Source organism: Apis laboriosa, unplaced genomic scaffold, assembly GCF_014066325.1.
Source record: "Apis laboriosa isolate Shangri-la unplaced genomic scaffold, ASM1406632v1 scaffold9_cov152, whole genome shotgun sequence".
NCBI classification, from domain to species: domain Eukaryota; kingdom Metazoa; phylum Arthropoda; class Insecta; order Hymenoptera; family Apidae; genus Apis; species Apis laboriosa.
This window is the reverse complement of record NW_025224966.1, coordinates 3,302,921-3,317,504: the sequence shown is the minus strand read 5'-3', so window position 1 is coordinate 3,317,504 and position 14,584 is coordinate 3,302,921. Positions and strand designations below refer to the sequence as shown.

The 14,584-nt window shown below is 30.5% G+C and overlaps 1 protein-coding gene across 8 annotated transcripts; it reads right to left on the bottom strand.

Moving 5' to 3' along the window:
• Positions 1–609: 609 nt before the first annotated feature.
• Positions 610–13,121, bottom strand: LOC122719824. Of its 8 annotated transcripts, XM_043946008.1 has the most exons (12): positions 9,005–9,146; positions 8,099–8,612; positions 7,609–7,914; positions 6,421–7,460; positions 5,484–5,609; positions 4,661–5,425; positions 4,305–4,545; positions 3,133–3,193; positions 2,777–3,044; positions 2,615–2,693; positions 2,382–2,553; positions 610–2,198 (listed from the first exon to the last, which is right to left on the bottom strand). In XM_043946008.1, the coding sequence occupies exons 2-4, from the start codon at positions 8,609–8,611 to the stop codon at positions 7,062–7,064; spliced, it is 1,218 nt and encodes a 405-aa protein (XP_043801943.1). In that variant the 5' UTR covers position 8,612; positions 9,005–9,146; the 3' UTR covers positions 610–2,198; positions 2,382–2,553; positions 2,615–2,693; positions 2,777–3,044; positions 3,133–3,193; positions 4,305–4,545; positions 4,661–5,425; positions 5,484–5,609; positions 6,421–7,061. The 8 variants fall into 8 exon arrangements, with proteins under 8 accessions (XP_043801943.1, XP_043801941.1, XP_043801940.1 ...); XM_043946006.1 differs by lacking the exon at positions 9,005–9,146 and adding an exon at positions 13,016–13,121 and having other exon boundaries at positions 5,484–7,460; XM_043946005.1 differs by having other exon boundaries at positions 5,484–7,460; positions 9,141–9,217.
• Positions 13,122–14,584: the final 1,463 nt, after the last annotated feature.

The window sequence follows — 14,584 nt, the reverse complement described above, 5'->3', positions numbered from 1 at the left end:
CTGAGACGCCCCGTCGCTTTTTCTTTTTCTCTTTTTTTATATTTCTCTCTTTACCGACAAATAAGGGCTACCGTACGAATATATTATCCGCGTAACGAGCAGTACACGCACCATGCAATTAGGCAGGCTGGAAATTGTATCGTTCTATCCAGAATTACGAATATTTCGCTGCACCTATTAAAATTTTTACACCAATTTCGTGACACACGCTTCGTTCGGACGGCTTCCGCGAACATGACCGTCATTTTCGAATCTTGGATCAAATTTTACGATCGATTTCCTGCCACGTTAGAAGCAACTGGTCCAATGAGCTGATTTATTGCTGCTTATGGGATTGCTTAAAATAGCTCGTAAATGACTGAGAAAGTCATAGAAAACAAGTCGTAAATGTTGAAAGATTACATTGTTACGTTTTATCACTCCAAATTCTTGGTAAATCTATAAATGTTTTTTTCATTTTCGTGAAAAAGAAAAAAACGTTTCGCGATATAGAAAAATTTATGGCAATCTTTTTCATATTTCAATATTTAAAATTATAATATTATTTATTTTACATTTATTTTAAATACGAGTGGGATATTAAAATGTTTTCATTACGACGTGGAAATGTTTTGTAAAAATTTAAACTCCATTCCATAAAAATAATTTAAAATAGACCAGAGATTCTTCAGAGAGGTTATAGAAGAGAAATATAAATACTCGTTTCACGCTTATTTTAAATTAAAAAGTCGTTCGAAATAGGTTTTAAAATTCCCATTAAAGTGTTCCGGTTATTAAAAAGTGGTCAAGCGGACGATCGTAAAAGTAACCTAAGAAAATGAATATTTGGCTCTAAGACAAGCTTAGTTAAGAAGTTTGTAAGACCAACTAAATTTTTTATCAGCGGTCCTTTATTCGAATGTCAATAATACTTATATACTTGTATACTTATATAACTCTTACATTAACGTTAAAATTATCGTAATTTCTCGATCGTTACTGCTTTTTCCACAGCAATTAACAGGATTATCGTTCGTTCGTCGGGCCGTGATAAAGGAAAGTAAGCCGGGTGGGAGTGTTTTTAATACAAAAATAAGGGGTACCGTGTGTTGGACACTAACGACTTCGACAAGCACGCACCATTAGCTCGTATCCTCCAACCGTGGTACTCGGTTTGTCTACCTATTTTAACCGATGTAAGAGCCGCGTGTCTCTCGTCCATCTTTTTACTGTTTTAACCACGGGGGACCGAAACGTTTCTACGCCGGGCACGTGTCTCTTTTTTTTTTTTTTTTTTTTTTTTTCAAATTAATACCGTCGAAGCATTTCTAGCCGATTTGCGACAATGAAAGTTTCGTCGTGAATCACACTCCTCATAAAATGTATCTTTTTCGAAGCTTAGAACTTGTGAAAACGAATGCTTTTACTTAGACATTTAGAAAAAGTAAAAACATATTATTGAGAAGAATTATCCATCTAATCCGCGATAAAGAAGAAGAAAGAAAAGAAATTCTTTTCTTGTGTATAGCGAAGCATTAAAGTGAAATTGTTAATAATAAAGGAAAGTAAAAAAAGATAAAAGAAAATCCTCTCTAATAATGAAGAAAAATAATAATCAGCGTAGAGAAGAGAAATTTTGTACATCGGTAGACGTAGATACATCAAAATAAAGGGAGAAACTTCTCCTGACATTCACGCGTCCAACGTGGACGCCGACGATGTCATTAAACTCCTCGTTACGGGGAGCCGAAGCTAAACCAACTCGTACCCGGGTGTAGCTGAACTAACGGCGAGGGTACACGACCCAACACCGACCCGGTACCGGAGCTTTATAGCCAGACAGGATTCACCTCGGTGATTGGTTACATTACCGATACGCGCGTCTCTCATCACGGCGATGCTGTTACAGCAATCGCGGTGAAACTCTCTGCCCTGTCCTCTCCTCGACGAAAACAACACCATAGAAACCATCTGCAAGGAACACCTTCCTTCTTTCCTTCTTTCTTTCTTTCTCCTCTTCGTTCGCTCCTCCTTTTCCTTCTTTCTCGCAATTTTTATTGGCGATCTTTTTCTCTTCGTTTTGCGACTTTTCCAAGAGATTGAACGTTCTTTCCTCTTTTCTTTTCTTTTTTTTTTTTTTTTTGAATTATATGCACGTATTGATATAATTGAAATGTCGAAGTCCATATACAAGTGCATATATGAATTAAAATTTGCATCTAAAAATTTAATAACAAGGATTTGTATCAAGTTTTCAATGAAATATAATAAATAATTATAAATAAATAATAATAATAATAATAAATGTATGGCGAAGGGCAAATGGGTTGGACGATGTATTCGGAAATCTTGGGAATTGATCAGTCCGGATGTCACATTTTGTCTGCGCGGCATGTTCTCACCCTTGTTGTTGGGGTTTCGTGCCCCGTTTGCACCCGATACACGCATAACAGTCGCACGTGCGTTAAACATACACACTTTCCAGCACCCCATCTTTCTCATCTACGTCTCCTTCCCTTCGATTTTCTCTTCTCTCCTACGGATCTCGACTCTGTTTCATCGAACCATTTGTCTCTGCGGTTACCAATGCAGTTACAGCTTCATCCACGTAGTATGATTACCATTTATCACTTACCATTGTTCAGTGAAATGTAGTCAATATCGAGAAGTAGTTGGCGATTCGAATGTTTTCGTATTGAATTTTTTACATTATCCTGTATATAACAAAAGATTAACTATTAATTAAATTATTAATTCTTACGTTTATAAAATTTATTAATAAAATATTAATTCTTACGCGTAAAATTTATTAAAAAAAAAAAAAATAGTTTTTTAAGCAATTTCCCAAAATAACGATGATCATCACGCTCACGTGTGACATTAACATGCAGCACACAATTCTTCTGGAATAATTCTTCCAAAAAGTAGTCGAAACGATAATAGGAGAATTATTCGTTCACAGAGGATCTGAGCGGAGCAGAACGGAGAGTTTCTCAATCGGAGCTTTTGTGAAACAGCTGTTTCTACGGTTGTCGCGCCTCGTTACCGGCCTTTTTTCCTCCACCCTGAAACAAGAAGCTGGCATCAGGACGTCGTTATAACGCGAGGCGTCCACTTTTCCACACGCTCCTATACGTTCATCCTCTTACCCACCCCATCGCCCTCGAGCCGCCGCTGTCGTCCGTGGTCCTTGTGTGCTGCAAATAAACCTCTCCTGGAAACAAACAGGGACAAACTGGACTTCCACTGGACAAATTGACACCCCTAACAGACACGTATGTACGATGCCTGGGACTGCCTCTCTCCTGTTTTCACGATTCGACCGTGTTGATCCACTTTGCGCGCTTGTTTAAAGACTAAATAGTACAACTGTTGTGCTTCGTGAAATGTATATAATAACTTTCGTTTGGGATTATTATTCGATCCGCGAAACATCGTTAACCGTGATGAATGTAAAAGTTGGAGTGGATGAAAATTGCCACGCGTGGGTATATCGAAATTTCGAAGATGAAGTTCAACGATAAGTTCGATTCAAACACGTCCTTCTGACTATCCCTGAATTGAACATATATACTGCGATAGATATATATTTATAAAGTGATAGTCACGTGGCAGACAGTGATACAATATCAGAACACGATTCCGCCACGTGTCGCTCGACGTGAGTTCTGTAACAGCACTTTCGCTTTATTATAATACACCCCTAAGTCCATGTCCCCAGCGATCATAATCGCATTTGGCTTCTGCCTTTCACACAGAAATCACGTCCTAACACGAATCATGTTACATACTAGTTTCTGTGCTAGTAAAACAGTAGCGAGAAAATTCTAAAGAGAAATTAAAACTTGGATATTCATTCATTATTCGTTATTGAAATGTTTAAATGTTATTGTTTATTTCTTTTTTTTTTTTTTTGCCAATGTGGAGTTAAAAGTTCGATATTTTTCTTTTTGCATTTAACATTTATATTACAGCTTATTATTATTAGTTGAACGTTGATCTTTTTCGTTTAAATTATCAACTGAATAATAATTTAATATTTTAGTAATTAAAATTTAAAGTTTGTGTAACTTGAATGTTACATGGATTTGAATGAGAAATTGTATTTCTGGATACAACAGAGATTGAAAAAAGGATATTTGTACAAGAGTTTCTAAACAATTTAAGAAAGGTTTTTGTGAAAAATGGTTGTGCTTCAATCGTTTACGCGAAAACATAGAGAAATATGAAAGAGAAGCCAGTGAGGAGAAAGCGCCAAATGGCCTGCTATACCTTCCAGCCGCATGAAATTGACCCATAAATTCATGTTACATGATTTACTGTACCTTACAAACTGACAGACCAGAGAAATATTCGGTGCGAATACTCGGTCAACGTTCAATGCTACTGTAGCCACAGATTTTCAAAACATCATAGAATCACGGCAATATAACATTGAATATCCAATTTTACCTAGATAATATCAGCGGTCCAGGGTTGATTCTTATTATTTACAATAACCTCCATAAATTTTAATCAAGCACAAACTGCTCTGCTTGATGAAGATTTTCAATATTCCATTATTGGCTAGAAAATATTGAAATTACATTTATAAAAATGTTGTAATGACATTTGAATTTTTTAACGCGTTATAATATTTTTATTAAAATTTATCATATTATTTAAATTTACTTAATCTTACCCATTATCGTACGTAATTCTCCCAAAAATTTCTACTGTTTGTTTTGTTCGATGATTAAGAAAGATTCTGTTCCATATTCTAGTATTTCGAAAGGGTCGTCGATGAAAGATCCCACGACCACCCGAACGAGGCCCGCATCTTGACATCCGCCGGTACACTATTTAGCGATAATTTACTCGTCGTCGTCACGGAATACCATCGAAAAATTCAGAATACCGTGGTCGTTGACACCGAGAGATCAGGCTTTGAATCCCACGGGTATATTGTTGTCCAATGACACGTCTGTATTTACACGTCGTACGCCAAAATTGCATGTTCCGACAGCGTAAATACGCCCGTATACGCCTCGAGATCCAGGGGTAATATCGACGAGTGGTTTCTCTTTTTTATCCGCCGTTCATGTAATGCAATTCGTATTTATCGAATAAATTTATTCGATAATATTAAATATTAAATATTGAATATTTTTAAATAGTTATTATATAATATATAATTGAAATATTTTTATAAATATTTTCTAAGATTTCAAAATTTTTTTTAAAAGGTGCAAAAATGAAGAAATTCTCGTCTCGTAATAATAATAGAAGGATTAGACGATTAGGTGTCGAGGGATCAATTTTCTTCCTTCTTCAACCGCGTTATTCAATTCTATCAAAAGAATTTTTTCCGCTTCTTCCCATGTTTTTTTTCTTTCTCTTTTAATAGTATTAAACCTTTCGTGTATCGGTGGAAAGGTACATTTATCTCGTTGCACGATTCATTCTTCTAAAAAAAAAAAAAAAAAAAAAAAAAAATTGTCAAGTTTGAAATTCATCAATCGCACCTGACGAATTCCGTAAAGTATTCCCAGGGTTGACCATTTTCTTCTAGGAGACAAATAAGAAACAGACTTTATTCAGGTAAAGGACGTTGACAAATAAGTCGTCCGACACATAGTAAAATGGAACACCTGAAAAATCGAAGGATTAGTAACCCCTATGAGAATTCCGACCGAATTTCTTTCATCCTCTCTTCACCTAACATTTTATATCGAGAAAAAAAGTTTCTTAATATAAAAATTAACAAGATTCACACACTATTGTTAAATATTTATACAAATGTTTGTTACGAGGCAAAAGATTTTATTCCAAGCATTGAAAACGATCGATAATACCGAAACGAAGATACAAAATTTCTACTTTAACGTCATTTTCTACCCGATTCGGAACTAATCGCGGCCCGCTACCGGAATTTTCTGCCACTGACGACCGAATAACCCAAATACTTCACGGACGTCTAGTTTTTCCATTATCCTTTTATTTTCTCCCCCGACGCGCCTCTTCTTCCTCTCCCTAACTTTCTCGAAGCTCGTGCGGAGAACCAAGAATCGGCTACCGAATTTTTCCAATTCGCCTTTCTACTATGATTTACGAATCCCTCGACTCCCAGTCGACTACGTGCAACTTCCAGGTCAGCGCAAACAAGAAGTTGCACGAGGAAGGGAGAAACTTGTGCAAATACCTCGGTACCGGCTAAAGACACACACTCTCTCTCTTTTTCTCTCTCTTTCTCTCTCTCTCTCTCTCTTCTCATGGAGATGACTTCTGTTCCAACGCGTTTCTCTTCGTCGTCCCGGTAGCGAAGATTCACCTCGAGGCAAAAGCCACCCCATCGAGGCTTGCCACAACAATTTCTCTGTTCACGATGTAGGTTACCGAGACGATGCTTTCAGAGACCTTTTAGCCTACTGCTTTACTGCCCTATTATAAATCAATTCCTACAGGCTGACCGCCAAGGTCGCAGCGTTCGCCCTCCAAGGATCTTTTCGAAAGTTCATCAAACTGTGTCGAAGCGAGCTACTTTTTCCTCGCTGGGAGAGAAATCTTCAATTCACTGCAATCGAAAATCCTCTTAATTGTTGATCAAGTAAATGAAAACCTGTGAAATTAAAATTACATAAAAAGTCATTGAGGGAATACGAGATTTAATAGCAAATTTTCAAATGAAAAATATTAATAAGATTTTATAATATGATTTTCTATTATAATTTTCAATTTTTTGTTTTTCTAAATTTTTTTTTTTTTTTTTTTGCTTCTTTTGTAACGTTTAAATAATTTGCGATCATAGATGAGATAAAAAGAATTAAAAGATTAAGGTGTTATTCGGCGGAATGACTAGTGACGTTAAATTAAATAAGGAAATGTTTTTGTAAAATATGATAATGTAATCAAATTAAAATAAATAAGTATTAAAAATTATTATAAATAAAAATAATATTTATTGATCTCTAAATTTCATATTTATCTCAAACATTGTCATGTTTGTATCAGTTAAAATTTTATTATTTAAAAAAATTTTATTTATAGAGAATTAAAATTTTAGAAATTTTCTTTTGTCTTAATATTATTTCAAATACGTTTTTTCAATCGAAGTAACCTCTTTCGTTCATGATTGGAATCATTTTTTGAGCTAATTTCACCGCGTCTGGACTTTTGAAAACATTCATTTTAGTTTCACCTAACTTGCCAAATAAATCGTCAAAATCCTCGGTATCTTCTTTATTTGCCAGCATTCGTAAATTAAGCACGATTCCAGCAAAAACAGCGTATATTTTTCTTTTATACAACGCTGCTTTTAATTCTCTCATCGTCGGTGATTTTCTTTTGCAATCGATATTTTTCATAGTTTCCTCTAAAGTGTCCAAATATATCCCGAGGAAATAATCGTCGTTATCGTATTTTATATCAATTTCTGGACAAATATTCAAAAAGTATAATAAATCGATAGCTGGAGATGTATAAACAGACATTTGATAATCAACCTGAAAAATATTATATTGTACAATCATGAAGAAGCAAAATTAAAAATACGATTCCACTAAAGTATATAATAAATTTAATTAAAAGAGAAAGAAATCATACTCTCGCCTTACTCTTTATTAATATACATGGAAAAAAAAAAAATATTACCAATAAAACATCGATAGGTTGACCTTTCTCATTTTCTTTAAACATCATATTATTGATCCAACAATCACCGTGATTTAATACACAGAATTCATTCTCATCATAATTATAGACATCCGTACATCGTGATCCGATAGTTTCTGCTAATTTTATTAACTTGCTCGCTGTAGATGCACACTTTTCATCTGACCATTTTTGTATTTGATTACCTATCCGTAAAAGACTTACTTCCATCATTCGTATAAAAATTTGAGGACATTTAACCGACACGATGCCACCATCTTCGAAAAATTTAATTAATTCTGGATCCTGTAAGATCAATCTTTATTAATATTGATTAAACACTCGTAAAGTTTTTAAATATTAAAAACAAATTTACAATTGGAAAATAATACGAATCTAAAAAGTTTTAGATTCGAGTTTCGTAAATTTAAAAATTAAAATATCGATAAATATTCCTATTTAAAATATAATCTTCGATGTGGCTACCTACCTTTTCAAAAATTGCAACAGATCCAGCGTGTAATCTCGCAATTTGTTTTATAAGTAAAGAACAATGTTCACGTGATAATCCTTTTTGACGATTTTTCATGATAAATCCTCTGTCTTTTAAATTCTCCATAATGAGAAGTGGAGGATTATCAGAAGAGTATAATAAATTCGGTCCAATTTGATGAGAGATAAATTCCTTTATTCTCGGCAGAATATCTTGTAAAACTTTCAATTCGATCTGGAATACATTTTGTTGGCGAGCGATCTCGCACGACAATCCGTTCAGAGGTTCGGATTTAATAATAAAATTGATCGAACGTTCCGATTTTGTTTCATTTTTCTTATTGTTAGAAATAATCGTATATCTCACATGCATTATATATAAATCACTGAGGAAATTTAATCCTTTCTCTGACATACAGTGACGTTTAATTTCCAGAATTTGAACGATCTCGTTCGGTAATTTCTTTCGAAGCACTTTCTCAAAAATATTCTCATCGATTTTTATTTCCATTCTAAAAAATATATTGAATAATAATTATCGAATACTCGAATAATAAAAGTTTATCACAAATATTATTTTTCTCTTCGAAAAATTGTCGATTATAATGTCTTAATTCTTATAATTTTTAATAACTGCTTGAACAAAACTTATATAAAGTACATATATATTAATTCAACATATAAAGTGATTCATAATAATTATCCAATTAATCAATTATCCATTTGAAATTGAATTTTAATCTTTATATACACTTCGATTATACTTTTTTCCAACTGCGAAATATAGCGAAGAAATAAAAAAAAAAAAAAAAAAAAGATAACACGGATAAAAGAAAGATAAACGAATGTTTCGTGGAAGCAGTTTTAAATGGCAAATATTAAGATAATGAGATTGACCCTGTACCAGTATAAATATAAATATCACTATATTCATATGAATTATGTATAATTGGAAATTAATGCTACGCACATGCAAGTTTTAAAATAAATAAATAAAATATTCTTAACAATTTTTTAAAATTACGATTCTCAACACTAACTTTAAGCACTGAACTTTAAGCACGACACAAGACGATTCTCTGATCTTTTATGACTCAGGCCAATGAGTTTTAACGAGTTTAAACCAGTTTAGTTCGCTATCATATTCTCAAAGACATATGCACAAGATACATTCTTACCACTCAGTTTTTACAAATATATATTTCCTTACACTGAGTTCTTGATCTTCATTGTACAACAGATATGTTACACATTTGAAGTATATTTTAGTTATCAATGTCTTTTTATATGTAATTAAATTAAAAGCTGATTGATTAACCAAAAGATTAGTCAAATTGAAAAATGACAAATCTAATATCCAAATTAAATAATAGATTTAGAAAAATATTTGTAATAAAAATATTATTAAAGAAAAAACTGAAGAAACAATAGAGAAACTAGGGTCAGAAAGTTGGATCAGAAAAGAATCATAAATCATTAGTGATGCCAAAATCTTTGAAATGTTACAGCGGTTCGAGTCCCATCCTATAACTTTTATAGAAGGTTACAAAACAGCTACCGTGCCTCTTATCTCGCCATTGCTTTTTCTTTTTTTCATCTCCGTTTCCCTGAATTTCCACAAATTTTTGGGAACCTAAAAACTTTTACGACACATGCGGTAAGCCAAGAGTCGTTTCGCCGGTTACCGCAGTTAGGCGAGCGGGAAACTTTTCGAAATACTTCAAAAAATTCGAAAACGTTCACAATGGTAATAAATCATCCTTGCCTTTTTTTTTTTTTGTATTTTGTTTTTACTTTTATAAAAATTTACTCTTTCTTTAAGTTAACCGCTAGTCGGTTATGATTTTAAATTCAAACCCAATTGATATTATACGGAAAAAGTTCAATCTCTTCGAAGAGAAGAACAGAAGAAATCATTTTTCATAAAAGTAAAAATAAATGCATAGTTAATTTATAATTAAACGATAATAATTGATCGAATACTGATTTCATAGATTTGTTATGGTATTAATTTGAAATGGTATAAAGTTAAATTGACTTTGATAAGTTTTTTCGAACATAATTGTGTCAATTCCTTTAATGTAATTGCGTTAATTAAGTAGATAAAATTAATAAGATAAAACTAATAATTGTTCTTTATCAGAAACAGTTGATATATTTTAATTTTTGGAAAATGTAATAATAAATATTGCGCAACAGCATTTCAAAAGCAGTTGAGACTTGCACTTGAGATTAAAATATCTATCTCTTACTAAATATAATTAACAATTAATAATATGTAAATATAAGATAAGTAGTACAAGTATTTTCTTTATAAGAGAAAGAGAAGAGTTCAATATTCTTATAAATTTTATTATGTTATGACATATGAAAAGTATAATAAGCCGTAATAGATGATGTAGGGAGTGATGATTTTCTATGGTATCATTGGTAGTCCATGCATATGTAAAGATTCCTCAAAAGGGTTTCCTCTATGGCACACTGGCTCCAGAGATACAAAGGGGCTTCCCTTTCGCGTGTCCCCGCATTTGTTTTATGTAACCGAGTTTATGTCACTCCACCCACTATCATCCGGCAGTGTTTTATATAAATTTTTAACTTGATTACACACAACGAGCTTGCACATGAGAGGTCTCTTATTGCAGTTGATTGAATAATACAAGCCCTTCGAGCTTTCAAATTGTGTTATTCTATGAGCGAATATTTTATATTTTCTTACATAAATTTTATCTATCCAAGAGTTTAACACATTGGCCATCATGCGAATTATGCGAATCATGCGAATCAATACATATTTATATGTGACATTCCATTTTTCATGACGATCATTATTTATCTATTAATTTTTCTTATTCAATAAATGATTATGAATATTATAAACTATATTTAGCCATTATATTTTTATTTTTTTTTTATATTTTTTATATTGTGTAAAATTAATATAATCAAAATATTCTTTTTTAAATGATGGTAAGAAAACAAAAGAAATGCGATAGGAAATTTCATAAATATACAATTGCTATGTATATAAAAATTGCTTCATAAAAATTTTTCATAATAAAGCAAAAAAATTAAAAAGTGAACGAGATTCACGAAAAGTAAAGATATAGGAAGTGAGTAAGTTTAAAAGACAGAAGATCGTAGACGATCAGGCAAAGCGCGTGGCAAAGCGGACCATACTCCTGGAAGATAGTCCAAATGGACCGGTACGTGTTTGGATCGCTTTTAAGAGGGCACCGTAAATTTTGCGGCCCAGCAGGGTTGTAAACTCGAACCGAACCGAACAAACGGCCCTCGCGAGGTAGGGGTGCCACCAACCTACAGGGGGTAAGAAGCGCGCGCACGCCACGCCACGCTGCGCCGCGCCTCCTATCCCTCTAACAGACAGAATGCTGCACCACCTCGCACCACCTCACAGCATGCTTAGGATACGGGTCTTTCTCTCTCTTTCATTCATTACTTTTTTCACCATTTCTCTTACTCTCTTACTTCATTCTCTTACTCTTTTGGAGAAAGTTCGACAACTTCATACTTCATACTTCAATTTCTTTCTTTTCTTCATATTATATGTATACAGCTCTTTGCACTCAAAGAAATATGTTTGCTACAAGGATAATAAAAACTTATGAAATTATATATATAGAAATTTAATGTTATATAGGAATGTAAATATTATTTATTCTATTTCATTAAGACTTAAATATAAATTTTATAAACCTTTAAAATAAAAATGAAATATAAATTATAATTGTATATATTTTGGAAAATCATAATTCTCGAAAACATATTTCTCTCGATATATTTATGTCCAGAAAGAGAAGAGATAATGTTTCAAAATTATAGACAGAGATATCCATATAAATGAGGAATATCCGGTAAGGACACTTGTTTCGATAATCCTTCTCGCGAAACCCACTACGTTACCACGAAAATTTCAACCTATCACGTTTTAACCAACTGCTTTCACACTATAATAGTTAAAATATGACCAGTGATAATAAATTGGAAAGTGAAGAACTTTTACCTTAAAATTTTCTGAAAGACTTAACACGATACCACGATTTGACTTGGGAAATTAGATTGACAAAATTTATTTAAGTTTCTTCGAATAATCATGATCATTATTGTAACATATTTAATCATATACGAAATCGGAAAATCTTTTATTTATGTTACCGGATTTACCTCTATTCCATTAATTTCAAATAATTGTCATGTTTACAAATAATTGTTATTTTCTAGAAAAAATAGAAATCATCCATTTCATAATTATAATATTCTGCTTATAAATGTGCTGTATCATGATCATATAAATATTGTCATATAATAATATCTATAAATGATAACATTATTACGATTAAAAATAATAATATTATTACGATATTTCTACATAAAGAAGAATGAATCTTTCTCTTTCTTTTTCAAAATTTCAAATATTTCTTAATATATTGTAAAAAAAAAAATAATAATAATAATAATAATAATAATAATAATAATAATAAAATAGTTATAACTTCTACATATTTCAGTATGTCATATAATGTTCTCAATAGAAATCTTATCAATTTCCATCCTTTCAACATTCATACATAGAAGTACACATGCTACATAATAAATAAGAACAAAATTTTGATGTAATGTGCACGATTGAATAGCAGTAGATTTTTGGTATCTTTTAATAAACACAAATATTTATTATTCATTTATTATTCATTTAGGTTAAGTAAATACTTAATTATTTTATTAGTATTAGGTTGATATATATGAAATATTATTTTTCTAATTTGAAATTAATAAACATGAATTTTAAATGATACTGATAAAAAAATAAAAATAAAGATTATATATATATTAATAATTTATGCATTTAAAATTCATTTTTTAAAATTATATTTTATAGCTTTATAATACTTACATATAAGAATAGCGAATGTTGAAATCGTGGTTGAAATTGAAACTGTATCATGCGAACTGTCAATTAGGAATCCGTCGGTCGATTTCAATATCTGCTGAATCGATCCTTTTCGAGCGTTCATAGGTTGTCACAAGTAATTGTTCCGAAATTTGCTTATCTATACTTACGACAAACAATTTCTCTAAAGCACATAGATTTTAAATAAAGAACTATAAATATAAGTTTCACGTTAAATAAATTTATTAAATTGAATAAAATAATTAAATTAAATTAAATATTCAATTTCAATTATTAGATTTATGTGTTCAAAAAATATTTAATAATATACCCAATACCATGTATATACTTACATGTATAAATCCATAGATTTTTTTTTAATAATGATAGTATATAACTAGATGGCGTGAGTATTTGTCTGGGGATTTTTCTAAGGCACATAGATTTATTATTGATTTCCGATATAGATATTAATTATTTAATGTATAAAAAGAAAAATATAAACTTATTGTATTTTTAGATTAAATGTTATGTAAATAAATTATGTGGATGTTATATTAAATTATCTTTAATATTTTTATTTCCGCTATACAGGTATTTATTTTATATAAAATTAATTTTTTCAAAAATTATATATAATTATATTAATTTCTATTTCAAAACTTATTGACAAATTTTTTTAATCTATTTTAACCTATTTTAATTTAAAATATTTCAATTTATTTAAAAAATGATATAATTCAAAATTTTCACTAAAATTTTTATTAAAACTATATTTACTAATATCGTATTTTCTTCCAATATCAATTTTAACTTTGAAACAATTTAACGAATATTAAATATTTATATGTCAAAGTTAATAAAAAATAAAAATATAAATAATTATATTATATTAGCATAAAAAATTATATGAAACAAAAAAGATTAAATAAAAATACTACAATTTATTGTGCTGCTTAATAGATTTTTTAAATAGAAATCGCAAATAAATTAGAATTTGAATGAGAAGAATTATAATATCGAATTTGATATTACTTATATTGAATTATTGCTATAAAAAAATCATTATTATTTATATTATTTAATTTATTTCGATGATTCGATGTGATTATCGATTTTTATCTTATTTTATTAATTTAAATATTTATATATATTATGATTTACCAAACATATATTATAAAAATCATAAAAAAAAAATAACATTTGGTTTCAATGATAAGAAAAAAAAATTTAATTGAATATTCAATTTTGCTCCATAATCAAATATCTAGTTTTGTACAATTTACTAAACATTAAATATTTATATTTCAATATGCATTAGAAAAATATACAAATTACATCAAAAATGTTTAAGAACTATAGAATATAAAATCAATACACTTTATATTTTAGTAGATTTTATTTGCATATATAAATTTTAAATGCAAATGATATAAAACAATTATTTTACCAATAAAACATTGAAACTTTTAAATTTGAAATTTTTAATCTCTATAAACAAAATTACAACATTTTCTATCTGAAACTAATCACATAATCTCTTGAGATTCATTCGAATCATGCTAGATGTCA

Bases quoted from the DNA above. Each gene is read 5' to 3' on its own strand.
- LOC122719824 (XM_043946006.1), bottom strand. From the start codon at position 8,611: ATGGAAATAAAAATCGATGAGAATATTTTTGAGAAAGTGCTTCGAAAG. The intron at 7,915-8,098 runs GTAGGTAGCCAC...TTGATCTTACAG, and splicing joins CTGTTGCAATTTTTGAAAAG to GATCCAGAATTAATTAAATT. The intron at 7,461-7,608 runs GTAATATTTTTT...AATATTTTTCAG, and splicing joins AACCTATCGATGTTTTATTG to GTTGATTATCAAATGTCTGT.